The 26863-nt window shown below is 62.0% G+C and overlaps 3 protein-coding genes across 3 annotated transcripts; 1 reads left to right on the forward strand and 2 right to left on the reverse strand.

Annotated features, from left to right (window-relative positions):
* Window positions 1-29: 29 nt before the first annotated feature.
* ECSIT (ECSIT signaling integrator) lies at window positions 30-3619 on the reverse strand. Its single transcript, XM_058657744.1, has 7 exons — window positions 3485-3619; window positions 2783-3191; window positions 2462-2685; window positions 1144-1204; window positions 886-1034; window positions 425-530; window positions 30-271 (listed from the first exon to the last, which is right to left on the reverse strand). Exons 1-7 carry the CDS (start codon window positions 3578-3580, stop codon window positions 30-32), a joined length of 1287 nt encoding a protein of 428 aa, XP_058513727.1. The 5' UTR covers window positions 3581-3619.
* Window positions 3620-10335: 6716 nt separating this feature from the next.
* CNN1 (calponin 1) lies at window positions 10336-16404 on the forward strand. Its single transcript, XM_004595516.3, has 7 exons — window positions 10336-10533; window positions 12398-12519; window positions 14533-14599; window positions 14672-14809; window positions 14910-15020; window positions 15707-15853; window positions 15965-16404. The coding sequence occupies exons 1-7, from the start codon at window positions 10471-10473 to the stop codon at window positions 16205-16207; spliced, it is 891 nt and encodes a 296-aa protein (XP_004595573.1). The 5' UTR covers window positions 10336-10470; the 3' UTR covers window positions 16208-16404.
* A 2305-nt stretch (window positions 16405-18709) lies between these two features.
* ELOF1 (elongation factor 1) lies at window positions 18710-22742 on the reverse strand. The gene is made up of 4 exons (XM_004595517.2): window positions 22712-22742; window positions 19165-19302; window positions 18972-19042; window positions 18710-18853 (listed from the first exon to the last, which is right to left on the reverse strand). The coding sequence occupies exons 2-4, from the start codon at window positions 19278-19280 to the stop codon at window positions 18789-18791; spliced, it is 252 nt and encodes an 83-aa protein (XP_004595574.1). The 5' UTR covers window positions 19281-19302; window positions 22712-22742; the 3' UTR covers window positions 18710-18788.
* Between the last annotated feature and the right edge of the window lie 4121 nt (window positions 22743-26863).

Raw genomic sequence — 26863 nt, forward strand, 5'->3', positions numbered from 1 at the left:
GGCCGGCACCCCGCAGCCCGCGGGGTCATTCAGCGCTGGCCCTGCCGCTGCAGGACCTCCTCTTGGGCCTCCGGGGGCGAGCGCTCCTCCAGGCCCGACGTGGACGACGTGGAGTCCGGCTGCAGCTCCCCGCTGGACCCCGCCAGGCGGAACAGCACGGGGATCCGGGCCAGGGCAGGGTTGGTCTCCTGCAGAGCCTGGATCCACTTGGCCAGGGTGGCCTGGTCGTGGGCGCCCGCCATGCACATAGCGAAGACGGGGCCCTCCTCCACTGTTGGGGGAGAGGGGCGGCGACAGCTGCTGAGGGCGGCTCCCCCCAGGCCCAGGGCCCACCGGTTAAGGGCGACTGAGGATCCCTCCCCCCCGGGCTGCACCCCCCACCTAGGGGCGGCCACCTGCACCCCCACCCCACACCGTCTTTAACCTTCACTGATGTCGAACTTGTTATCGTCCCAGCCGCTCCTCGAGTACTCCAGGTCCAGCTGCATCGGGTAATACAGGTTCCACTCCTCCCGCGGCTCCTCCACTTCCTACGCCGAGGTGAAGGGGGCCCGGCAGGGTCAGAGAGACCGTCCTCCCGGGGCAGGCCGGGGCAGGCCACGACAGGACAGGGTCAGAGGCCGGGGCAGGGCAGGCCGGGGCAGGCCACGACAGGACAGGGTCAGAGGCCGGGGCAGGGCAGGGCAGGGGCGGGACACGACAGGACAGGGTCAGAGGCCGGGGCAGGACAGGACAGGACAGGGTCAGAGGCCAGAGCAGGACAGGACAGAACAGGGTCAGAGGCCGGGGCAGGACAGGACAGAACAGGGTCAGAGGCCGGGGCCTCCAGCAACCCTCGATCCCCGGGGACCTCCCCCCAGACACATGCAGGCTGGAGCCCCTCACCCTCTCCTCGGGGGGCAGCGGGTCAGCTCTGAGGATGTGGTAATAGACACACTTGTCCCGCAGCCACAGTGAGAAGGGGCCCTCGACAAAGACGGGCCGGGCTGGGTTATGGCGGGCCAGGGCGGCCTGCTGCTCAGGGCTCTGTATTCCTGGGGTGGGCAGGGGGACAGATGCCAGTGCCTGGGGCCTCGCCCGTGGAGCTCGCCCACGCAGCAGGCCCCGCAGCGGGGGCAGGGCCGCCCACGCACAGCGCCTTACCCAGGATGTGGGGCTGGGCGGGATGGGTCTCACTTGCCGAGTCGTCCGTGGAAGAGGGTGTCTGTGAGGAGGAGTGGGCGAGGAGGTGCGTGAGGCCACCCCGGCACGTCCAGGACACTGGCCCGCCTCCTGCTGCTGGGGGGCTGTGAGCGTGCCAAGGGGTGGTGGTGAAGACACTGGGATGCCGGCATCGCCAATCAGAGGGGATGGCGTTTCAGTCCCAGATACAGTACTTTTTTTTTTTTTAAGATAAACTTCTTTGAAAAGCACACAGAGAACAGACGAATCCTCAGTGTGCTGGTTCACTCCCCAAGCGACCGCAGCGACAGCAGCCAGGAGCCAGGAGCTTCCTCCAGGTCTCCCACGCGGGGACAACCTCTGCTGCTTTCCCAGGTCCCTTAGCAGGATGCGGGATCAGAAGTGGAGCAACCGGGACTCGAACCTGCGTCCATGAGATGTTGGTGCCACAAGACGGAGGATCAGCCTGCAGGGCTTCAGCCGCCTCCTCGTGGGAGGCCCCTCTGACCCAGCCCTGGCTGCTAAAACTCTAGGGAGGCAGGCAGCAGATGCGGGAACTCTGTCTCTCAGCCTTTCAAGCTTTTTTTTTTTTTTAAGATTTATTTTTATTGTAAAGTCAGATTTACAGAGAGGAGACAGCGAGAAAGATCTTCCATCCATGGTTCACTCCCCAAGTGGCCACAGCAATCAGAGCTGAGCCAATCTGAAGCCAGGAGCCAGGAGCCTCTTCCAGGTCTCCCACGCGGGTGCAGGGTCCCAAGGCTTTGGGCCGTCCTCCACTGCTTTCCCAGGCCACAGGCAGGGAGCTGGGTGGGAAGTGGAGCACCAGGGACTCAAACCAGCACCCACATGGGATCCTAGTGCTTACAAGGGGGAGGATTAGTCATTGAACCGTCATGCCAGGTCCTCAAATAAATTTTTTTTAAAAAAATGTATTAAACATTTGGGCCCAGCAGGGTAGCCTAGTGGCTGAAGTCCTCACCTTGTAAGTGGGGACAACCTCGCACACGGCATGGGTGTCAGGAATAAAACAAATGCATGCCCCATCCGCCAGCCCAGCTCCTCTGACAGCCCAAGTCCCTCGCCCCTCCACCCTCGTGCGAGACCCCAACAGAGGTCTCCAAGACTCCAGCCCGGCCCTGCCGCCGCTGTCGGGGTCATTTGGGGAGTGAACCAATGCGATGTCTCTCTCTCAAATCAATAAAAGGTGTGTGGCAGTTCAGCAGGTGCACAGGGAGGTGCCCTGGGGCCCCGATTCGGGGTGGCAGTCAACGGGGGGAATGGGAGTGTGGCTGGCTACCTGGTAGACAGTGACCTGGGCACTCAGGTCCGGCTCCATGTGCCGCAGGGCCAGCCTGGCCAGGTCCACGGGCGCGGCGGGCAGCTCGGCCGGCACGGGGAAGGGGTTGATGTGTTTGAAGCGGGTGAGCCACAGCCTCATCCGCAGCAGCTTCTGCATGGGGTAGCTTCCCCGCCCGAAAATCTGCATGAGCAGGAACTCCGTCTGTCTGTCGGGCATCACCCCTGCCAGTCGGGCAGGCCGAGAGGGAAAACAAAAACATCCCAGTCAGGGAATGGGACGCCGCGGGGAGGGAAGAGGCCCGCGTGGGTGCAGCCTCACCGTGGAACTCCATCTGCTCCAGGAGCGCCAGGCCGCACTCCTGCTGCCTCGGGTAGTGCACGAAGAGCCGCTGGAAGATGTTGCGCGGCCGGAAGACCTCCTTGGGGAAGACGTCGAGCAGTAGGTTGTAGGCGGCCAGGTCGCGCTGCACGCCGTACTCGCGCATCTTGCGCAGGGCCAGGTAGATGAAGTCCACGTGGCCGCGCTTGCGCACGTTGTGGCGCCCGAAGCTCTGCACGGCGCGCACGAAGCTGGCTTTGTCCCGCTCGCCTCCCCCGGGCCCCTGCTGCTGGAAGAGCTCCTCGTGGGGTGCCACGACCCGGAGGGGCCTGCGCTCCGAGTGCTCCTCCTCCGGAGGGCCGGGGACCATCGACAGCTCCGCGCTGCGGGCGGCTGCGCTGCAGTGGAGCTGAGGGTGGAAGATGAGGGTGTGGGTGGCGGGGAGCGGGTGGCTTCCGCCGGCACCCCCCCGAGTGGGACAGCAATCTTGGTAATGTTGGCCTGGGCCACATGCACCGTGGATGCCGTCACCCCAAATAGCCAAATAACACTGGTTCCAGGGAGCCCGCGGCAGTGACACTCATGACCATGAACATGGACGCAGAGCCGCAGACACAGCCAGATAAGCGCAGTGTTGGTAAGACGCGCCTGCCCAAAGAGCCACAGGTCCCCACCATCCTCTCATGGCTCCCTTCCGCTTACCTGGGAGAGGGGGACCCCGCCGAGGCCGGCCCAGCCCCTGGCGAGGCCACGGGCCAGCAGCACGGCCTGGGCCCAGCTCATAGCTCCGTGGGTCATTCGCGACCTGCCCAAGAGACAGTGGGACTGCGTCAGCCTGGCGGGCACAGCCGCACACAAAGGGCACGTTTTGTGTTTTGAAGTTATTTATTGGAAAGGCGAAGTTACAGAGAGGGATCTTCCACATGCTGTTCACTCCCCAGGTAGCCAGAGCTGGGAAGATCAGAAGCCAGGAGCTTCTTGCGCGTTTCCCACGTGGGTGCTGGGGCTCAGGGACTTGGGCCGTCCACTGCTTTCCCAGGCCACAGGCAGGGAGCTGGATGGGAAGTGGAGCAGCTGGGATTAGAACCGGCGCCCACATGGGACCCCGCACAGTGCCTTTGGAGCTCCTACAGTCATCTAAAATGCTGGGATGTGTGTGTTTTTTAGTTAGAGTTCATTTAGGGTTTGGTGTTGTGGCACTGCGCATTAAGCTGCCGCCTATGTGGCTGGCATCCATACGGGTGGCTGGTGGGGTGTCCCTGTTGCTCCTTTTTTTAAAAACATATTTGGCGGGGAGGGGACACGGCCGCCTGGTGTATGCCAGGGTCCCCAGGAGCCTGTCCCAAGGGTCCAGCTCATGTGCTTTTGTCCTGAAATGCTGCTGTTTTAGCTGCTGCAAGCCGGAGGGAATCCTCCCAAGGCCCGTGGGCTGACGCGGTCCACCTCAGCGTCTGCTCACAGATACTCGCCGGCAAGGCTTGTCTGGCAGAGCTGTCCATGTCGGCCTGCCCTCCGTGGTCCTGGACGTCCTCTGCGGGCCTTCAGGAACTGGCTTTCATGCCGCCTGTGAGCATGTGGCCACACCGTCCGCCGCACAGGCCTCAGCAGCCTCGGAGGCCCCGCTGTGACACGGGTAGCCCGTGCTCCAACCTCAAATCCTGGAGCTCTGAGTCCAGGGATCCGAGTGGGGTGGTTCCCAAGCAAACCTCGGCAGAGGTGACCCCAGCCTGAGTCCTGTGTGAGCCAGTCAGTGCGGGGGCAGCTCAGTCCATCCCGCACATCAGCCTACACACACACTGTGGCTCTAGTGGCTGGGTCAGTTGTCTGCAGCCCCATTTCTTATGTAAACCAATGGAGGTGAGTACAGGCTATGCGCACCTGGAATCGCATCTCCTGCTAACCCACCTGCCCACACCGGAGGACCCGCCAAGCACTCCTCCTGACACCCGGGAGGAGGGTGAACCCATGCCTGGAAGATCCCGTCTGTCTTGCAACTCTTTCCCACCCAACAGGATGAAACGCTATTGCGACATGTATGAACCGGCCGCGCCCCCTCCGCGCCCCCCCAGGCGGGGGGAACCTTCGAGAACACAGGCCGACGCGGTTCGCAAGGCCCGGCCGGCTGCCGACGAGTCCCGCCAGGTCGTGGGGTTCCCTGCCGCCCCGACGCCTGGACACTTCGGGGAGCCCCTTGCCTCTTCCTGTCAGAACCTCGCGCGGACACAGACACCCCCAAAAGGTCACGGCGCCCTGGCCCTGCCGCCCCCCGCAACCTCCTGGGGGAACCGCTCTCTGGTGCGGCTGGGCCCGAAAGCGAACATCCTGGACAGCTCCCCCAAGCAAAGCTCAGGGCGCCCCCTCCAGCGCCCACCCTCCACCTACCTGCTTCCCGCGGCCGGACACAGCCCAGGCCGGCTCCATGTCGCCACTGGGCGCCGCCATGTCGGCCCGCGCCGCTTCCGGGGGCACAGGCGGGCCTGGAGAAAGACAGCCAATCCAGGAAGCGGGTTTCTCTAGGTCCCGCCCCGGCCGTGTAGACGCAGCCAATAGAGAAGACGGGTCCCGCTGGGCCCCGCCCCTGCAGCGCGTCGACCACGCCCCCTGAGGGGTGAAGCCGCGACCCGGGGACTTGGGAATTGTAGGGTGGCCGGGGAGGGGAGGCCGACGGGCCGTGTAGGGTGGCCGGGGCGAGGTGGGCAGGCCGTGTAGGGTGGCCGGGGAGGGAAGGCGGCAGGCCCTGTAGGGTGAGGCCGTCTGTGGCCCGGGACCCTGGGGCTGGGAAACCTGCGACGCCATTCAGGGGCCCTGCTTTCCTCACCTGCAATGCTCAGGTGCATTATAGAAAAAGCAGGAAGAACACGACTTTTAAAATGTATTTATTTTTATTGGAAAGTCAGATATACAGAGAGGAGGAGAGATAGAAAGATCTATTGATTCACTCCCCAAGTGGCCGCATTGCCCAGAGCTGTGCCGATCCAAAGCCAGGAGCCGGGAGCCTCTTCGGGTCTCCCACGCAGGTGCAGGGTCCCAAGGCTTTGGGCCGTCCTCCACTGCTTTCCCAGGCCACAGGCAGGGAGCTGGATGGGAAGTGGGGCAGCAGGGACATGGGATCCCGGCACCCATGTGGGACCCAGGATACAAACCAGCATGTCCAGTATCAGCCAACTGAACCATCCTGCTGACCTCCCATCTGGGGGTTCTGAACTAAGGCCCGTGACACTGCCTTTGGCCCTCTGTCTCCAGACCCCAAGTTGGCTGTTCCTCCCCAGCGTCAGTACCACCTTCCCTCTGCTGACAGCCGGGTGGCAATCAGGGGCTTCCTGGTACTGCCCATGCAAGTGCTGGCATTCCACAGGGCTGCCCATTCGTGTCCCAGCTGCTCCACTTCTGATCCAACTCCCTGCTGATGTCCTGGGAAAGCCAGCAGAGGTGACTCAGAGCCAGTGCCCCTGCACCCACGCGGGAGGCCTGGAGGAAGCTCCTGGCTTCTGATCGGATCAGCTCTGGCCATTGCAGTAATTCAGGAAATGAATCCACAGATAGAAGATCTTAGAAAGGGAAAAAAAAATAGTTATCTTCCCCAAATGTTCCCAATACCTGGGCCTGGGCTAGACCAAAGCTACCAACTCCACCGGGGTTTCCTACATGATGGCATGGGCTCAAGCACTCAGTATCTCAAAAACAATCTTCCACCTGCTGGTCCCTCCTCAAAGGGCTGCCGTGTCCGGTTCCAGGTCACGCTGAAGCCAGCAGCTTCATCCTCGTTTCCCACGTAGGTGACAGGTTCCCAAGGCTTTCAGCCACCTGCTGCTGCCTTTTCCCAGGCCACAAGCAGCGAGCTGGATGGGAAGTGGAGCAGCCAGAACACGAACCGGCGTCCCTTATGGGATCCGGGCACTTGGAGGTGGAGGATTGAGCCAGCTGGAGTCATGGCCCCTGGCTGCCCCATTTCTTCAGTCTGTAAGCCACACGCCAGCAGGATGCATGGAGGAGTTCTGAGCTTCTGAGACTAGCCAAGCTCAGAGCAGCATCAGCCAATCAGCTGCTGGTCCAGGAGGCCTCGCGCTCCTGCATCCCGGGCGGGGACGGGCAGGCATGCACTCACTCCCGCCCTCTGCCGGGTGCGTCCAGCACACGCCCGCTGGACCGGAGGGGACCTTGATGTCTCCCCCGTTCCTGTTGCGTGGCTGAGTCATCATGACGTCCTAGGCATGCCAGGGGAGGATGCTGCCAGGCGCACCTGCTGGTTGGGGGTGTTAGTATATTCCTTTCCTGGAATGCCAGCGGCGCGCACGCTTAATGAGACGGATCCCATTTTGGGAACATCAGCTCAGCGGCTCTGGGCAAAGGCTGTGATTGTTCCCAGAGGCCGCCAGCCCTGAGCCCAGCTCATCCCTCAGGGAGCACAGAGGATGACGTGCCACGGCTGGGGCTGCTACCGGGAACTCCTGTGAAGCGTCTGCCAGCCCGTCCCAGCTCCTCTCTTCTGTGACCCAGTTTCCCGGGACGGCGGACCATGTGGGGGAGGCCCAAACACCTCAGCCCCTTCTTCCTTTCTATATGTCCTTCTATTCTGAAAATAAGTAAATCAACTAAAACTATTTTTCTTGGAAAGGCAGGTTTACAGAGAGGAGAGACAGAGAAGATCTTCCACCTGATGGTTCACTCCCCAGGTGGCCGCATCGCCCAGTGCTGAGCCGATCCGAAGCCAGGAGCCAGGAGCCTCTTCGTGTGTGGGTGCAGGGTCCCAAGGCTTTGGGCCGTCCTCCACTGCTTTCCCAGGCCACAGGCAGGAAGTTGGATGGGAAGTGGGGCAGCGGGGACATGGGATCCAGGCACATGCAAGGCAAGGACCTCAGCCACAAGGCTACCAAGTCAGGCCCGTCAATCAACCTTTTAACATAAAGCGGAGGTGGAAGGGCACTGTGCCACAGCTGGCTAAACATCCCTTGTGAACACCAGATCGAGCCCCGGCTGCTCCAGTTCCTTGCAGAGTGCTTGGGGCAGTAGCAGAGGATCACCCAAGGATTTGAGACCCTGCACCCACACGGGAGACCCGGAAGAAACTCCGGGCTTCTGGACTCGGAGCAGCTCAGCCCTGGCGGCCATCTGGGGAATGAACCAGCAGATGGAAAATTCTGTCTCTCCTTCTCTGTATTTCAATAAAAGAATTAACTGGGGCCCGGCAGCGTGGCCTAGTGCTTAAAGTCCTTGACTTGAATGCGCGGGGATCCCATAGGGGTGCTAGTTCTAATCCCGGCAGCTCCACTTCCCATCCAGCTCCCTGCCTGTGGCCTGGGAAAGCAGTGGAGGACGGCCCAGAGCCTTGGGACCCTGCACCCGTGTGGGAGACCCTGAAGAGGTTCCAGGTTCCCGGCGTCAGATCAGCTCAGCTCCAGCCATTGTGGTCACTTGGGGAGTGAATCATCGTGTAGAAGATCTTCCTCTCTATCTCGCCTCCTCTCTGTATATCTGACTTTGTAATAAAATAAATAAATCTTTAAAACAAACAAAAATAAATAAATACTTTGAAGGAAAAAAAAAGCCTGGAGGTTTTTCACCCCGAAACTGACATGGCTGATGCCAAGTGAAACCAGCACGAGGCTTTGAGGACCGCAGGGTGAGGGGTCACAGGGGCGCAGGTCGGGGTGCGCGGATCTCTGCAGGACCTCCAACATCAGGATTCAGGCAGGGGGTCCCCGGCGAGCGGTGCACTCAGCATCCTGGCATGGGTGCCCCCAGGAGCCCCCCGACGCGGGGACGCCGGGCTGCCCCGTCCGGGCACGCGCCCAGAGCTCCGCAGCCCGCCCCCGTCGTGCCTTGGCCGTGACTTCAGAGTAGGCGCCCAGGCTATAAATGGCCAAGCGGCTGGCCGGCCTGGCCCGCGGGGGCCCGGTGAGTCAGCGCTGACGTCACCGCCGCCCCGAGCCGCCAAGCCCCGCCCCTGGCCAGGCGGGCCCCGCCCACAGCCGGCAGCCACTCCCCTGTCCGCCGCGTGAGCCCCGCCCACCTCCACTGAGCGCCGCCCACTGCGGCCCAGCCACGCCCTGGCTCACCGGGCCCCGCCCACTGCGGCAAGGAAGACCCCTGACCCATCTCGATCCGCGCGTCTGTGAGAGGTTCGAAGCCCGACTCCGCCACCTTGGCGTGCAAGCTGCCTGCACACTCCATTTTCACCGCTTTGGGGTTCACGTTGGGAACTCCAGGCCTCCTGGGGGCTGTTGGGAAGCGTTAGTTAACACTCAGGGCGCTGAGCATGCCGGAGCGCCTTTATGAGCCACCATCCTGAGCACACTGGCCCTGCCTAGGGCTTCTCAAACGTGGAGCTGGATGGGAAGCACAGCCTCCAGGGTTAGAACTGGTGCCCATATGGGATCCCCGTGCGTGCAAGGCGAGGACTTCAACCACTATCCTCTCTGTATATCTGGCTTTGTAATAAAAATAAATAAATATTTTAAAAATTATCTTCATTAGAAAGGCAGATGTCTAAGGAGGAGAGTCAGAGAGAAAGATCTTCCATCCACTGACTCACTCCCCAAGTGGCCACAGTGGCTGGAGCTGAGCCGATCTGAAGCCAGGAGCCAGGAGCCTCTTCCGCGTCTCCCACACGGGTGCAGGGTCCCAAGGCTTTGGGCCGTCCTCCACTGCTTTCCCAGGCCACAGGCAGGGAGCTGGATGGGAAACAGGGCCATTAGGATTAGAACCGGGGCCCATATAGGATGCCAGCTCATACAAGGTAAGGACTTTAGCCACTAGGCTACCACACCAGGCCCAGTCAGTACCATATTTAAGAGCAGATCGGCTAATAAGGGCCGTTGTCATCTTGGTATATCACAGCCATGCACTTAGCGTGAAGCCAGCCGATGGCGTGAGCGTCAGTTATCTGGATGCGTGACCTCACCTGGTCCATCAACCGGGGTCACTGGCGTGACCTCACACCGTGACATCTGCCTTTGTGGCCCACGCTGCCATCTGGCCAGGCACGGCTGTTTGGGAACAACCTGGCTGCGTCAGGGCCACTCAAGGGGACACTCCTGGCCCAGAGCCTGCTGGGGCGAGTGCGGATGATTAGAAACAAGAGTTCAGCTCTGAGGAACTGGCAGCGACCGAACGTGCTGCAGGCGTGGGCGCACACGAGGCACCCCAATTCCCTTTCTGCATGATACCCAGCTCCACCAGCCCATGTCACAGCCAAGAGCGCTTGCCCAAGGGGAGCCGGTCCGGTTCTGAAATGCAGCCCTCGCCGCTGCTTGCTAAATTGGCATGGGTCGCGCAACAGTGTGGCCTCAAGGCTCCTAGGGGACCCCAGACACAGACTTGGAGGTCCCACGCCCCCCATACACGTACCGGGGCCAGTGAGAGGGGGGTCCTGGCTGTGAAGAAGTTCAGCCTGCACCTCCCCTTCAAACACCCCTCCCCACCTCATCCCGGCTAACACAGGCTGCCCCTCCGAAATGGAAACAATGACATACTGGGTTCCCAATACCAAGCCCTTGACATCACGAGGTGGTGGGGGCACCCTGCCCCGCCCCCTTGGCAGCCCCCGCGGCCAATGGGACGGCCTTGGGAGAGACCCGGGCCGCCTCCGGAGCTTCAAAAACCTGCCAGGAGGGGAAGAGCCTGCAGAAGGAGCCTCTGCCGCCACTGTGTGAACTCCGCACCCCTGCCGTGCCCGCCCGCCCGCCGGCATGTCCTCCAATCACTTCAACCGGGGACCCGCCTATGGGCTCTCAGCCGAGGTCAAGAACAAGGTAGGGCTGGGGGCAGCGTCCTGGGCATGGCCCACGTGGTGTCTCCCCGGCTTCTGGAGCTCTGGGACACGCCTCTGCCTGTCCCATCCGGAGCCACTTGCGATCTGAGAGGTGAAGGGGCAGAGGATTGGGGTTGGGGTGCTCCTCTGGAGCACCCACACAGAGTCTGTGTCCTACGATGTGGGGAAGAGAAGGTGGGGGCCTGCGAGACAGCCCTATACAGAGGCAGCCGGTGGTTCAGTTTGAACACCATCCCCACCTCTCCACCCCACACCGGTGTTGAATCCTGTATGTCCCTGCTGGGAGCAGGGCAACCTTTCCCCAAACCCGTTGACTTAACAAAGCTAGGAGGAGCTGGGGCTCCGGTGTGTGAAGCCGAGGGCATACTGGGAGGTCACCCTGAGGGGAGGGGGCACAGAGGGCCCCAAGGTTGGGGGATCGGGAGGGGGGAGAGTGGAGGAGTCAAGGAGATTAGTATCCAAAGAAAGGCAAAAACAGGGGAGCCCCAGGACACCCCCCCAGAGTGGGGGGTCAGCCTCTCCAGCAGGGAGGCCTGGCTATTCCCCACTACACTGGAATCCCTCTCCGCAACCACCTGCTTGCTCCCCAACCTCGCTGCCGCGAGGCCAGCAAGGACAGAGCCCCAGCTCCATTTTACAGAAAGATACATCGAGGTTTAGGGTAGTTTCTCGCCAGCATGCTGGGGGACCTGGGATTGGTACCTGGGTGCTGCTGGCGGAAGGAGGGTGGGGGTGAATCGCGGGGGCTGGGGGAGGGGGTGGAGGCTCTGGAGAGGCAGATCCCAACGTCACCCCCTTCCCCGCCCCAGCACTGGCCCCGGGAGTGGCGGCCAGTGGAGCTGCCGCTGCTGCTCCTGCTGCCGCCGCCACGCCATATAAGGCGGCTTCGGGGGAGCCCGGGCCAGGCTATATAAGGGCCGGTTTGCTTTATAAAGCTGGACTGGTGGGGAGGGGGGCGGCAGGGCCAGGGCCAGGTATGGGGGGGCCATTCCCTCCCTGCTTGTGGCCACAGGAGAATGGACAGCTGGGTTCCCCTCCCCCATGCAGGGACTGGGGGCTGGGGCCAGACAGAGGGTTCAGGCAGGCAGGGGTGGGCGGGGAGCAAACTGGGACACAGGATCCCATAGACGGACAGGGATGGAGAGACACGGGCAGGCGGTCAGACCTGCCCCCCACCATCACCACCCTCGGAGCAGAGTGGGACAGAGCCACCTTGGAGAAGCTTAGGTCCGCACCCCTGGGGGACACCTAGCAATCTGTGGTCATGGGAACCAGGAAGGACAGACAGACAGCAGAGGGAGGGAACCGATGTCCATGGGGTCAGGAGTCAAAGGCCAAAGGGTGCCTGCCCCCTCCACCACCAGGCATCGCACACCTAACCCAGACCAGTCTCCTCCTAGGCAATGTGAAGACCACTCCCTCGGCTTCTCCCGCCCCCTTTCCCTCCCCCTGCACATCAGCAGTGGGGAGCGGAAGAAGGCAGGGCCAGGAGAAGCGAAGCCCCAAGTTTGGCCTGCAGGGGGGACCAGGAGGCCAGGCGCCACCCGCTCCCAGTTCTGAGAATTCAACCTCCCCTCCCACCACCCCCCTTCCTCCTTCTCTCCTCCCCACCCCACCCCCGCCCCGTGCCAAACCTCAGAATGTCGGGAATGGCCCCCCGGGCAGGTGTCACCCCAGCCCACCCGGCCCCCCTCCCTCCACGGGCGGAGGTGCCAGGGGCAGCAAGGCCTTAGTTGGGCAAGGAAAGCGGCGGGGCCTGCGAGGGAGGCTCTAAATGGACGGCCAGAGGAGCCACCAGGGCGCACTGCCTGACATGGCGGGCCCCCCGCCCCCGTCCCCGACAGCTGGCCCAGAAGTACGACCACCGACGAGAGCAGGAGCTGAGAGAGTGGATTGAGGGCGTGACGGGGCGCCGCATCGGGAACAACTTCATGGACGGCCTCAAGGACGGCATCATCTTGTGCGAGTGAGTAGGGGGACCCCGCCTTGCGGCGCGCGCCCCCCGCCACGGCACCCAGCTTTACCTCCGCGTCTGCGTACGCACGTGCACGCAGATGACACAGAGCCACAGTCGTGTCGGGCTGACACCTGCCTGCGCAGTTTTGGAAGAGAAGGCGGGAACACATAATCATTATGCCCACTTGACAGGCAAGGCAGACTGAGGCCATCCTCCAGCTAAAACACACGCTGCCCAGAACGCCTTCCAGGCTTAGACAGAAACATCTTCCATCCACTGGTTCACTCCCCTAGGGACCACAACAGCCAGGACTGAGCCAATCCAAAGCCAGGAGCCTCTCCCGGGTCTCCCACACAGGTGCAGGGTCCCAAGGCTTTGGGCCGTCCTCCACTGCTTTCCCAGGCCACAGGCAGGGAGCCGGGTGGGAAGTGGGGCAGCCGGGACTTGAACCAGTGCTCCTGTAGGATGCTGGCGCTTGAAGGGGGAGGGTCAGCCAGTGGACCCATTGTGCTGCAGACCCCGCCCCCCAGCACAGGTCCAGACTTATAACCTGCAGGGGGCCCATCTTTCAGGGCCCCCCGGAATTACCAGCTAAGGCCCGGACACCTCTTCCCTGGCCTGGCGACAACCACAGACGTGGCTTCGGGACCTGGTTAGCAGTTAAAAAAGGAGGTGTAGGTGCTGGACAGGCTCTCTGGGTTCCTGCTGGGCAGGGCCCCGGAGCCAGGCCAGGGCGGGGGTGACCGTGAGGGCTGGAACGCGCCCTCAGAAAGCCCGTGGAGGGCAGGTGGTGGTTATTTTGGTTCATCCTGCTCACGGGGAGGACAATGAGGAGGACACACTGGTGTGTCAGCCCCAGGATGTAGAATGATACAGCCCTTGTGTGCCTGCTCCGCTGGGAGCTCCCGCCCTGGTGGGAGAGGACAGATTCGTCACATCGGTCAATCCGTCACTGGGCACTCAAGTGGGGAAGGGGGCTGGGGAGGGAGGGAGAGGTGCCAGGAACTGCCTGGGCTGCCCCAGGGCCTGCGTGGTGGGCACCCAGGAAGATAGAAGAAGCCAGGCCCAGGAGAAGTACAGCGCCCGGTTTGGCCTGAGCAGGGACCAGGGGCTCAGCGCCTGGCCTCCCTGTCTGACAGAGGCTCCTGCAGGGTAGGCAGCTGGGCTCAGGGACGGGGAGACGTCGGGCCAGGGGCATCCTGTGCCGGACAGCTGCCCTGAGCATGGAGGGAGGAGCGGGAGAGCCTGGGGGGGTCCACACGGGGGTCTGCCTGCATTTGAGAGAATGAGAGATCTCCCCAGCCGCTGCCTCACTCCCCCAGCCGCCCACAATGGCCAGGAGTGGGGGCCAGGCGGAAGAACGCAGAACCCACAATTCACATTGGGGGTGCAGGCAAGCCGGCCCGTCCGCTGTGTCTCCGAGCCGGGACACACACGGCACCACGGAGACACTGTGGCACAGGGTGTGGCTGCCCCACAGAGGTACCAAATGCCTGCCCCGGCCACCCCAACCTGAGACCCTGTGGAGGACTGTGCAGGGAGGTGTCCGGGCACGCGGGAACACAGCAGTGGCACACCAGAGGGCCTGGGGGGCTGCCCTGCTGTGCCCTCAAGAAACACGACACAGTTAGTTAAGGACACTCACAGGATCTCAATCTTTTTTTCTTTGACCGCAATCTCGTTTAAAAAGATTATTCTTCTTAGAAAGTCAGATACACAGAGAGAAGCAGAGAGAGCAAGATCTTCCATCTGCTGGTTCACTCTCCAAGTGGCCACAATGGCCGGAGCTGAGCTGATCCAAAGCCAGGAGCCAGGAGCCTCCTCTGGGTCTCCCACGCAGGTGCAGGGTCCCAAGGCTTTGGGCTGTCCTCCACAGGCGGGGAGCAGCTGGGATGCAAACCAGAGCCCCGTGGAATCCTGGTGCTTGCAAGGCTGGCACTCGGCCACTGAGCCACCGTGCCCCCTTCCTGCCATGGCTGGGTGCGCTGGGGTGGCCCACCGCCTCTCCCTCCCTCCCCTCAGGTTCATTAACAAGCTCCAGCCGGGCTCTGTGAAGAAGGTCAATGAGTCTTCGCAGAACTGGCACCAGGTGAGTTCCTGCCATCCCCTGCCCCCTCCCGCCCCCGGCGCCCCGCTGACCACCCTGCTCTGCCCCCCGCAGCTGGAGAACATTGGCAACTTCATCAAGGCCGTCACCAAGTACGGGGTGAAGCCCCACGACATCTTTGAGGCCAACGACTTGTTCGAGAACACCAACCACACGCAGGTGCAATCCACCCTCCTGGCGCTGGCCAGCATGGTGAGCGTCCCTTGGGGCGGGGACGCGGGGTGACCGGGGCCAGGGCCAAGGGTTCCTCTCTGCTGCCTGTCCTCACCATCTCCGCACACACCTGCCCCAGGCCAAGACCAAAGGCAACAATGTGAACGTGGGGGTCAAATACGCCGAGAAGCAGGAGCGCAAGTTTGAACCGGAGAAGCTGCGGGAGGGACGGAATATCATCGGGCTGCAGGTACAGCCGCCCGGCTCCTGCTGCCTGGGCGAGCGAGGCCAGGAGGCCGTCCTGGGAGGGCGGTGTCAGGATATGTGACTTGAAGCCGCCGAGACGCCTCTTGGGAGATGCCATCTCCCACCCTGGAGGGCCTGGGTTCGAGGCCCCTGCCTTCTCCTGATCCCAGCTTCCTGTTCACGGAAAGCTTGGCAGGCAGCAGAAAGCTGAGGCGCTGGAGACCCTGTACCCGGGGTAGACGGGGGACAGAGAGGGAGGAAGCGGTCCTGTGAAAGGGCTCTCACACGAGCTGGCTGACTCCCCTAAAATGGCCACCCAGCCTGAGGCCAGGAGCCTGGAACTTCACCCGGGTCTCCCACGGGGGTGGCAGGGGCCGAGAGCTTGGGTCAGTTTCCTCCTGTTTGCCTCCCGGGCGCACGAGCAGGGAGGTGGATCAGAAGAGGGGCAGCTGGGATTTGCGACAGGTGGCAGCTTAGCATGCTGCCCCACAACGCCGGCCTCTGCTGCAGGCACTGGGGCCGGGAGGAGTGGGGGACGATGAGAGGCGTGGGGGGGACAGGGAGCCGTGCTAGCAGAGGGGAGACTTCTTCCTCTGCTTGTTTAACAAAATTAGCATACAGGCGGCGGGATGCCCAGCTCAGGTGTGTCCCGTGACCCCACGGTCATGGCCTCACTTCCTGGCTTCCTAGATGGGCACCAACAAGTTTGCCAGCCAGCAGGGTATGACGGCCTACGGCACCCGGCGCCATCTCTACGACCCCAAACTGGGCACAGACCAGCCCCTGGACCAGGCCACCATCAGCCTGCAGATGGGTACAAACAAGGGAGCCAGCCAGGTGGGTGAGGGCATGTGTCCTCGCTGGCGGGGACCCACAATTCCTGCTGCCCTCCCTCTGCCCCCCCCCACCTGCTGCGTGGCCGAGCCCAGCCGCTCTGTCCTCCGGCAGGCCGGCATGACCGCCCCCGGCACCAAGCGGCAGATCTTCGAGCCGTCGCTGGGCATGGAGCACTGTGACACCCTCAACGTGAGTCTGCAGATGGGCAGCAACAAGGGCGCGTCGCAGCGTGGCATGACGGTCTACGGGCTGCCTCGCCAGGTCTACGACCCCAAGTACTGCCTCACGCCCGAGTACCCAGAGCTGGAGCCCGCCCACAACCACCACCCGCACAATTACTACAACTCGGCCTAGGGGCGCCCCCTGCAGCCCTACCTCTTCCCCAGGCCGCCTGCTGCCCGCGGCCCTGCCAGCCCCTCGCCCTGCATGAGTCCTGACCCACTCACCCCCTCCCTCCCACCCCTGCCTTGGCGCCAGCCTACAGGGTTGAGTTTGAAGAGAAGCAGGCTGCGGGGTGGGGGTGGGGGAGAAAGATGACCAGTCCGGGAAGGGGAGGGGAGGGTGGGAGAGGCTGCCAAGCTTGGCCCGAAGCTGGCCATGCCCGCCTCCCCGCCCGCCTCCCTCAACTCCCTCCCAAAGGGGTGCCACCAGGACCAGAAGCTGAAAACCCCTCTTGCGCCTGCCCCCGGGTGGAGTGGGGGCGGGAGGGGAGGGACACCCCAACTCCCCTGCCCGGCCCATGCTGACGCAGCGGACACACGCGGTGAGGCTCGGATCGACACGGATGGGACGGCGACAGCGGCGTTTGTGACGCGAACACCTGTTTTTTAATTTCACTGGAGCACAACGAATAAATGTGTGTAAAAGTCGCCCAAGCCTGGGGGACTCTGTCCTTGGGGTGCGCGGGTGTGGGGGAGCCTGTGGGACTCACACACACACCCCTAGCCTCAGGGGGCTCTGTCCCTGGGGTGCGGGGGAGCCTGTGGGACTCACACACACCCCTAGCCTCGGGGGGCTCTGTCCCTGGGGTGCGGGGGAGCCTGTGGGACTCACACACACACCCCTAGCCTCAGGGGGCTCTGTCCCTGGGGTGCGGGGGAGCCTGTGGGACTCACACACACACCCCTAGCCTCAGGGGACTCTGTCCCTGGGGTGTGGGGGAGCCTGTGGGACTCACACACACACCCCTAGCCTCGGGGGGCTCTGTCTCTGGGGCGTGGGGGAGCCTGTGGCACACACACACACACACACACACACGGCATGTCCACACGCCGAGACACCCCCTCATCCAGGTACACAACGCCACACACACACCCCCAGCCGCCGCCCGGGGGCTTGGGGGTAGGCAATGCCAAGGCAGGGGCCTGCTGGCCTGGCAGCAGGGGGAAGGGATGTGAACTGCCATGCTGCTCAACCTGTCTCAAGGGAAACGCCAGCCAGGATGTCCTGAGAACGCCCAGGTCCCTCCCTGCCCACTCTGCGGGCACACAGCCCGGGGCCAGGACAGGAGCCCTTTGGCCCCAGGTTGCGGGGCTGCGAAGAGAGGAGGAGGCAGTCATGGCAGGGGCCCCCACGCTAAACCCCAGCAAGTGCCACCAGGCCAGTTTTGGGGTTCCAAGGAGGCTGTGCAGAAGCCAGGGGGAGACCTGCGAAGCCAGCCCCCCTTCTCACCCCACCCGGGTGTGGGGGGGCCTCCCTGCCTCGGATTCCAGGCGCGTTTGGCCCTGCTCCCCGCCGGGCCTTCTGGGGGAAGTTATGCTGAAGACGCGTGTCTGGCTCGGGGCCCTGCCCCTGGGAGGACGGCACCATATTAGCACTCGGCCGGGCCGGCACGTGGCGATGGTGGCTGGGCAGCTGAGCCAAGCCCCCCTGAGCCCCCTGCCCTCCCCCAGGGGTCCAGGATGGTAGGTAGAGGCACCAGGGAAGGGGTGTGTGGGGCAGGTCGCAGAGAGGATCTGGCAGCCCACCCTGGTGACCACAGCTCAACGCTCTGCCAGGGCAGGGGGGCATGGCGTGGCACGGAAGATCCATCCGCCTGAAACTTGCCCAGATTCCTGGGACACACGAGACCCCCTCCAATCCCATGGGGAGAAGCAGCCCCCTCCTCGGGGGGCTGGAAGCAGCCTGGGGTACACCAAGACTTCTCCCTGTGCCCTCCTGGCTCGCACCTGCTCCTATGCGCCCAAGACAGCCATGCTGGCTGTGGCACCTGCCTGAGCTCAGCAGGTACTGGGAGAGGGGTGTCTGCTTTGGCGTGGTCACCCCCTCCTCCAGGAAGCCCTCCCTGACCAACTCTGTGGACAGCTGACCAGGGGATGTGGTCCCGCCTGCTCCCAGCTTAATGAGCAAACAAGATCCTGGAAGCCGCTTCAAGCACCCCAAGCCCTCACTTCACGCCCCTCCCTCCTCTCGGGTCGCAGAGTCACGGCTGGCCAGGGATCTGTGGGGCTTTTCTAAAAATTTTTATTATTTTTTCTTTTTAATGGAGGGTTTGTGCTGGCCGCTGATCCCATGCCGGCACCTGTGTGTCCTCCATATAAGTTACGGAATGGGAACCTGACTCTCGGGGTGGCCAGGAGGGAGGGGTCAGCCAAGGCCCCCAGGAGGACGGCTCGAGGCTTTGAATGGGCCTCCAGCACCCACTGGGATGGAGAGACGAGGAAAGCAGGGTGCTGGGTGCTACTGAGGCTCTGGTGGTGGAGGTCACCACACCCCCTCCAGAGGGGTCTGCGGGCTCGCCCGCCGCGGAGCCAGAGGCGGTGGCTCAAAGCGTTAGGCCGGTCGAGGTCCTTCAGGCCCAGCAAGCCCTCCGCCGCACCTGCTGTGGCCACCCACGCCCGGGCGCATGCTCACACACGCACGCAGAGCAGGGCCGTGCAGGCGGGCAGAGCCCTGGCACTGTCTCTGAGCCTGCGAAAAGGCCCGCCCTGCGCCGTCACTGATTGGCTGCCTCGCAGGCGTCTATCCAATCGCTGTACACGTCCACGGGTTCCGACAGGTCTGAAACCAGGGCAGGGTTAAGGGCAGTGACCGGCTCACAAGGGGCAGCCTGCGCTGCTGACCCCAGCCAGACCCTCCTGCCCACTCCTCCCCACCCCAGGCCCCTTGCCAAGGATACAGGTGATGGGCGTCTGGAATTCCTCCAGGCACACGGTACAAGAGATGACTCCAGTGTTGCGGGCGCGGTCCCTGGCAGCAGGGGGCACGGGTGAGGGCATGGACCCCCTCCCCCACACACCCACACCCACGGGGAGGTGGGGAGCAGAGAGGAGACGGGTGCCCAGCGGCCCCCGCCCGCTCTACCCACTCACATTTTGACGTCACAGGACTTCTCGTGGTTACAGAAAGGGCAGGTGAACTGGGTCTCCAGGGTCCCCGTCATCTTCTTCTTGGGGGGCGGCTTCCGTTTGGATTTGCGGCGTCCCATGCTGTTCGCAGGGTGGCCTGGGCTGTGGGGGTGGCGGAGGGAGGGTGGAAGTGAGGGGGCGCTCTGGCCAGCTCCAGGAGTGGGTGGGGGTGGCAGGGGCAAGTCCTAGGCCAAGCCAGATCCGCTGGGCCCTGGGGGTTCCGACCTGTGGGACCCCGAGACTGGCTGACTTCCGCCCACAAGCTGCCGCCTCGGCTCCCCACCCCCAAGGCTCACTGCCGATAAAATACAGCTGAATGTCATTGTGGCGTGGTGCACTAAGCCACCACCTGTGCCCTGGCACTGCTTCCGGGGTGCAGGTTTTAGCTTCCTGCCACAATGCGCCTGGGCGCTGACCCCTCTCCACATCTTGGGCCTTGGACGTAAGTGCCAGGGGAGGAGGGGGGAGGAGAGAGGGCAGGTCCCACCCTGCGACCCTGTGTCCTGCCGCCCCCTCCCCAGCCTGGGCCATGCTACGTCGGCACTGGGAACTGTGTGCACGTCTCTCGGCTGTCTCGGAAGGTTTCCTGATGACTGAGAGAGGAGCCTCTGAAGACCTCTCCGTCCCCAAGGAGACGGACAGTCCCCCGCATCCTAAGAAACAGGGGCTCCGCTGGGCCCGCCTCGATGCCCCCTCCCTGCCCCACGACGGCCCCCCATCTGCCCGCTAACCTCCCTACCAACCACAGGGACGCCGTGCGGGGGGAGGGGAGCCCTGCCCTCTCTATCGCTCCGTGCCAGTCTCAGGGTGCGACCCTGCGCACCCCCCACCCACCTGCACCCAAGGTCACGCACCCAGGCCCCAGCGCACCTCACACCTGACCCTACCTCTCCAAGTCTTTGCCACCTCTGTGCACAGAGATCCATCTTCCCAGGGTAAAATAGCGGCACTGATGGTTTTCTGAGCCCGCCCTACGTCACAGCCCGCCCTACGTCACAGCCCGCCCCTCCTCCCAGCTGCTTGCTGGGGCACCTGCCACTCCGCCCCCTCCAAGCACAAACTCCGCCCTGACTCCCTCAGTGCTCCATCCAACAGCCAAGAACTTGGCCATGCCCGGACTAAAGGAAAGTGTGATTCCAGGGCCTGTGCGGAGGCACCACAGGGCAATGCCACTGCCTGTGAACGCCAGCAGCCACTTCCAGCCCTGGCGGCCCCGCTTCCCATCCAGCTCCCTGCCTGTGGCCTGGGAAAGCAGTGGAGGACGGCCCAAAGCCCTGGGACCCTGCACTCGCGTGGGAGACCCGGGAGAGGCTCCTGGCTCCTGGCTACGGATCGGCTCAGCTCCAGCCACTGCAGCCACTTGGAGAGTGAGCCAGCAGATGGAAGATCTTTGTCTCTCCTCCTCTCTGTATACCTGCCTTTTCAATAAAAATATGAATCTTAAAAAGGAAACAAGTAAACACCAGGAATAATAGCTGGTAGGCAGAGGAAATGGAAAAAAATTAATTTTTTCCCCGTTTAAGCCAGCTCTTGCTGCAGGGAGGTGGGACCAGGGGTGCCTGGAAGGGGAGGGGGTGGTAGAAGGTGCTGGAGTTGAGACCTTCCACATGCCACAGCCCTTAGAAGGTTCCAGCAATTCCAATGCAGCTTGGTCTGCCTGCAGCCCCGACTCCCGCCCAGCATCCCAGTGCCTGTCTGTGCCAGTGTGTTGTTAATGTTGGGGCCACCCACCCCTCCACGCCAGCTCAGGCTGGACCCACTGCTGAACCCCCCATTCCCAGCGCTTGCAAGCGTCCTCAGCCAACAAGCCAGCCACAACTTGCTGCTTGAAGACTCCGGAAGCTTAGGTGGAGGCCCCCCAAATACCACTGACACCCCAGGGGTGTGGGGTATGCACGAGATGAGAGACCCTGCCCCTCCTAACCCTTCACCCCTTTCTGCTGCCAGTCCCAGCTCGGCCCTGCACCCCGACACCCCGACACAGCAGCAGGAGGAAGCACCAGGGTGCAGGAGGAGGTGACAGGATAGAGGAGGTGACGGGACACAGGAGGAGGAGGTGACGGGACACAGGAGGAGGAGGTGACGGGACACAGGAGGAGGTGACGGGACACAGGAGGAGGTGACGGGACACAGGAGGAGGAGGTGACGGGACACAGGAGGAGGTGACGGGACACAGGAGGAGGAGGTGACGGGACACAGGAGGAGGTGACGGGACACAGGAGGAGGTGACGGGACACAGGAGGAGGAGGTGACGGGACACAGGAGGAGGTGACGGGACACAGGAGGAGGTGACGGGACACAGGAGGAGGAGGTGACGGGACACAGGAGGAGGTGGTGACGGGACACAGGAGGAGGTGACGGGACACAGGAGGAGGAGGTGACGGGACACAGGAGGAGGTGACGGGACACAGGAGGAGGTGACGGGACACAGGAGGAGGAGGTGACGGGACACAGGAGGAGGTGACGGGACACAGGAGGAGGTGACGGGACACAGGAGGAGGTGACGGGACACAGGAGGAGGAGGTGACGGGACACAGGAGGAGGTGACGGGACACAGGAGGAGGAGGTGACGGGACACAGGAGGAGGTGACGGGACACAGGAGGAGGTGACGGGACACAGGAGGAGGTGACGGGACACAGGAGGAGGAGGTGACGGGACACAGGAGGAGGTGATGGGACACAGGAGGAGGAGGTGACGGGACACAGGAGGAGGAGGTGACGGGACACAGGAGGAGGTGACGGGACACAGGAGGAGGAGGTGACGGGACACAGGAGGAGGAGGTGACGGGACACAGGAGGAGGTGACGGGACACAGGAGGAGGAGGTGACGGGACACAGGAGGAGGTGACGGGACACAGGAGGAGGTGACGGGACACAGGAGGAGGAGGTGACGGGACACAGGAGGAGGTGACAGGACACAGGAGGAGGTGACGGGACACAGGAGGAGGAGGTGACGGGACACAGGAGGAGGTGACAGGACACAGGAGGAGGTGACGGGACACAGGAGGAGGAGGTGACGGGACACAGGAGGAGGTGACGGGACACAGGAGGAGGAGGTGACGGGACACAGGAGGAGGAGGTGACGGGACACAGGAGGAGGAGGTGACGGGACACAGGAGGAGGTGACGGGACACAGGAGGAGGAGGTGACGGGACACAGGAGGAGGTGACGGGACACAGGAGGAGGTGACGGGACACAGGAGGAGGAGGTGACGGGACACAGGAGGAGGTGACGGGACACAGGAGGAGGTGACGGGACACAGGAGGAGGAGGTGACGGGACACAGGAGGAGGTGACGGGACACAGGAGGAGGTGACGGGACACAGGAGGAGGTGACGGGACACAGGAGGAGGAGGTGACGGGACACAGGAGGAGGTGACGGGACACAGGAGGAGGAGGTGACGGGACACAGGAGGAGGAGGTGACGGGACACAGGAGGTGAGTGGGTGCAGGAGGAGGCGGCGATGGCGTGCAGCAGGAGCGGAGCCCAAGAGGACGTTCACCTGGCTCACCGGGGCTCCGCGTCGCCGGGCGCCGAGCCCTCGAGGCCGTTGCCGGGCTGGTCCGTCCGCGGCCTCCGGGTCCCGCTCAGCGCCGCTCCAGCGCCCACTGCACCCTTCCCGCCCTGGCGCAGCAAGGAGACGCCGACTTCCGCCTGCCCGCGGAAGCGGAAACCGCTCTCTGCAGGCCCGCCGCTTCCGCCCCTAGCCGCCGGCCCCGCCCCCGCCGCTCGCAGTGCGCCTGCGCGGCCCCTAGCAGGTGGCGCAGCATCTTGTCTTTTAGAATTTGTTGGGTTTTTTTTTCTGACAGGTGGCTGTTCCTGCGCTCCGGGAGCGCTGGGCCTTCGGGCCGCAGCTGCCCTGGGAAGATGCCCAGCGTGCTGGGATGGTGTCGGGGGTCTTCCCCTTGCAGCCCCAGCTGCTTGGAGCAGGCACGCACACGCACCCTCCATCTGGGGCTCCCCAGGGTTAAGGCATGGAAAATGCCCCTCTTGGTGAATGAGGGTGAGGGACACACGTGAGACCCTCAGCTCTACTCGCCAGAGGAAATTCGAAGCTTTTACATCACCCACAGCCTTGGGACCCTACACCCCTGTTGGGGGGGAGACCCAGAAGAAGCTCCTGGCTCCTGGTTTCGGATCAGCTCAGCTCTGGCCCTGGAGGCCGCTTGGGGAGGGAAGCAGCGGATGGAAGATCTTCCTCTCTGTCTCTCCTCCTCTCTATATATCTGACTTTCCAATACAAACAAAATAAATGTTTTTTTTTTTTAAGTAGCCGGTTTCGTAGCAAGTGACTACTTTGTAAAAAGGAGGGATTGTTAAATGTGTGGTCACAGAAGGTAAGATTGTTTCCTGTAAGGACTGGGGGCAGTTACTGTGTAACGAAAACTTTATGAAATGACTGGATCTGCAAGGGGACCGCCAGAGGGCAGCGTGATCCTTGGAAAGCTTGCGGACAACACCTGTTCCCACAGCTGGAATAAGCGGGATTCAGGCAGAAGCTCTCCCGGCTTTGTGGAGCACTCACTGGCAGGCGTGAAATTGCTTGTGTTTAAACTCCCAAGTGGCGTGTTTTGACACATTCTGTTGTGAAACCCAACAACACGAGTGAGACAGTCTGTCACGATGATCAGGAGATGATCAGGAGATGATCAGGAATTTCCTGTGGTGACCATGTGGTCTAGACCGTTAAGACAGTGCTGGGAGGAGAGAAAGCAGTCGAGGACGGCCCAAAGCCTTGGGACCCTGCACCCGCGTGGGAGACCCGGAAGAGGCTCCTGGCTCCTGGCTTCAGATCTGCTCAGTTCTGACAATTGTGGCCACTTACAGAGTGAACCAGCAAATGCAAGATCTTTCTGTCTCTCCTCTCTGTATATCTGCCTTTCCAATAAAAAATTTAAATCATGTCTGATCTGCCCTACACAGGTGTTTGATGGATGCTCTGAATATTAATTTGCTTCTTTTTTTAAAGGCATTTTGTCGCTGTCCTGCAGCGATGGACTTGGTGCACGGAGCCGACAATAACACGCTTGGACTACTGACTGATGATCAGTAGCCAAGATTTATTAGGGGCAACAGACTTTATATGCTGAGGGTCATACAGGATTAGGGTAGAGATACTTAGTTCATCAACAGAACCATCAACTGTTTCTATGCCTTAGTTTGGAAGTCCTTTTGCCTTGTATATTACTTCCCACTCAACTGTTCTTATACAAATGATATCTCAGCAGGTATACAAAAGGTAGCCATACAGTTGTTCTCATGCAAAGGATATCCAATCAGTCACACACAAGACATCCATTCAGTTGTTTATCATACAAATATTGTCCCGTCAACTGTAATCCTGTGCTCACTGGCTATGGTCGCTGACCGACGGTCACAATGTCCTCCTACAGCCCACCAGCCTTACCCACCCATGCAGCGGGGTGGGAGTGGAGGAGGGAGGACATGGGTCATTGTCCCCCCTGGCCCTGCCACTCATCCCCCGTGTGACCCTAAATGTGCCACTTCTCCTTTCCAAGGTTGTGTCTCTGGGAATGGGCACAGAGGGCTCTTATGCGAGTTCTGACTCAGAGTCCCCGGCCCTCCCCCTGGCCCGGCACCAGGAACCCTTGAGTCAGTGGGAAGGGACAGAGTGCCTGGAATCGCTGGTCACGGTGAGGCGCGGCCTGGTTCTGGGCACGCACTGGGCCCTGACTCCTGCTGAGCCTGTGAGCGGCCACCATGCTCCTGACCCCACTTAGCTCCACAGGCTGGGTTCTCACATGAGGCAGCCTGGAACTGGGAGCTCCATCCGGTCTCCCATGGGGGCTGCAGGGACCCCAACCCTTGAGCCTACTGCCTCCCAGGCTGCACATGCGTCGGCAGCTGGGACTCGAACCCAGTTCACCTGATGCTGGTGCCTTTGCCGGCTGCCACCACACGCTCGCCCCACTTGGGGAGTGTTTTGTTTTATTTATTTTCTTGTTTTTTAATTTTATCTTTTTAAAAATTATTGCCATCATTTTATGATACAGTTCCACAGGCCCTGGGATTTCCCCTGACCCCTTCCCAAATTCTCCCCCCTCCCCCCACCAAATTCCCCTATATTATTACCATCCCATAGCTGTTCCTAAACTCACATGTTCACCGTTGCGGGCGTGGACGATGGCGGCCTCCCACTGTCCAGATGCAGCTACTAGTTTCAGTAGTGGTCCATCTCTGACCTGGAAGTAAAGCTGCACACTGCACGGCCTCCTCACATCTGGACATGATGGTTTCCATGTCACAGTCACCATGCGTCCCCCTAAATGAAAAGCCACAATACAAAATCAACCACAGGAAGAAAAATAGAAATTTACAACGCCATGAATTTCTCAAGAGGTTTTGATAGGTCAGCAGTGCTGAATTGTTGGCGACCCCGCCCCTCCAAACACAATGAGATCTCTCCTGAGATCCACCTTAGTGTCTCCGTATGCCCAGCTCTTCACTGCCAATGCTTGGCTGGGGTAGTTGATCAGTTTGTTCTGTCCTCCGTCCTCTGCCATGGTGCCAGGCGTCCTCTGGAGGCTCCGATGTCTGCCCTATCCTCCATGGACACCTGAATGTGCTGTCCTCTGCTCCGTCTGAGCCCCGGAGGAGGCCCAGCTCGGACACATCCACACCCAGGATCAGCCCACGGAACCTGCAATTCTCTCCAGGTCAGGGTTCTGAGTCCAGTGGTTCAGTTGGTAGGGAATTGCCAAAGAAAACTCATCTGAGGTCACCCAGGACCTGATTCTTGTGTGTGTTTGCCAATACAGGGTCCGGCACAGTCCGTCACCCAAATCAGCCTATGCACACACTGCTAGTTGCAATTGCTGGGTCAGTTCTGTCTCCAGCCCTGGGTTTTACGCAAACTAATGGCTGTTGGGATCCAGCCCGATCCTGCCCACCACGTACTCGGCCTTCATGTAAACCAGTGGGAGCTGCAGCCTAGTCGGAGCGACCCACAATAACCCTCCCTGACCCTGGCTCCCGTACTTGCCAAGATGTACAGCAGACTAGTCCTGTCTGCCCCACATCCCACTGAACTCTCGTACATGTCGATGGGTATTAAAGCCCAGTTCGTCCCAACCGGCCCTACTATCCAGTCCACACTGGTGCCGGAGGGTGCCACCATCTGTCTAGGCCATGCCGGCACCTGACAGAATTTCTCCTCTGTGCCAACATTTGCCAGCTGATGCTGCGGCAAACCCCAATCAATCCACACCCACCCTGGCTTAGGAATGTACCAGAAGGTACAGTCAGCCCAGCCTGGCTTTTCCCTGCTCCAGCTCACATGCAGGTCAGCAGATGTGGCCCTGTCCGGCCTGGTCTGTGCCCATGCCAGCTCTCATGCTCACCAAGGGGAGTGGTGGCCCAGTAGAGGGGCCTTTGCAGGCCCTTCACTGGGACCATCCCCACCCAGGTCTCACAGGTGCTGGTTGGGAGGTGTAGCCCAGTCTGGCACAGCCCCCTCACCCCAGCATTTACCAGTAGGTGCTGTAACCTGGCCAGGCCCACACTCAATCCCAACTCACGCTGGTGGGGGCTACAGCTAGCCCAGCCCTGCCAGCCCCCAATTCCGGCCGTCATGTGGGATGGCTGGTATTGCGCCCTGACCCGGCCTGACCCACACTCAATTCTGGCATCCGGATTCGCCAGT

This window comes from Ochotona princeps, chromosome 33 (genome assembly GCF_030435755.1).
Source record: "Ochotona princeps isolate mOchPri1 chromosome 33, mOchPri1.hap1, whole genome shotgun sequence".
Classification (NCBI taxonomy): Eukaryota; Metazoa; Chordata; class Mammalia; order Lagomorpha; family Ochotonidae; genus Ochotona; species Ochotona princeps.

Excerpts from the sequence above, each read along its gene's own strand:
- CNN1 (XM_004595516.3), top strand. The coding sequence starts at position 10,471 with ATGTCCTCCAATCACTTCAACCGGGGACCCGCCTATGGGCTCTCAGCC. Across the intron at positions 10,534-12,397 it reads CAGCCGAGGTCAAGAACAAG|CTGGCCCAGAAGTACGACCA; the intron begins GTAGGGCTGGGG and ends CGTCCCCGACAG. Across the intron at positions 15,021-15,706 it reads GGAATATCATCGGGCTGCAG|ATGGGCACCAACAAGTTTGC; the intron begins GTACAGCCGCCC and ends CTGGCTTCCTAG.
- ECSIT (XM_058657744.1), bottom strand. The coding sequence starts at position 3,580 with ATGACCCACGGAGCTATGAGCTGGGCCCAGGCCGTGCTGCTGGCCCGT. Across the intron at positions 2,686-2,782 it reads GGAGCAGATGGAGTTCCACG|GGGTGATGCCCGACAGACAG; the intron begins GTGAGGCTGCAC and ends CCCGACTGGCAG. Across the intron at positions 1,205-2,461 it reads CCCAGGTCACTGTCTACCAG|ACACCCTCTTCCACGGACGA; the intron begins GTAGCCAGCCAC and ends TCCTCCTCACAG.
- ELOF1 (XM_004595517.2), bottom strand. The coding sequence starts at position 19,280 with ATGGGACGCCGCAAATCCAAACGGAAGCCGCCCCCCAAGAAGAAGATG. Across the intron at positions 19,043-19,164 it reads AAGTCCTGTGACGTCAAAAT|GGACCGCGCCCGCAACACTG; the intron begins GTGAGTGGGTAG and ends CCCTGCTGCCAG. Across the intron at positions 18,854-18,971 it reads ATTCCAGACGCCCATCACCT|ACCTGTCGGAACCCGTGGAC; the intron begins GTATCCTTGGCA and ends CCCTGGTTTCAG.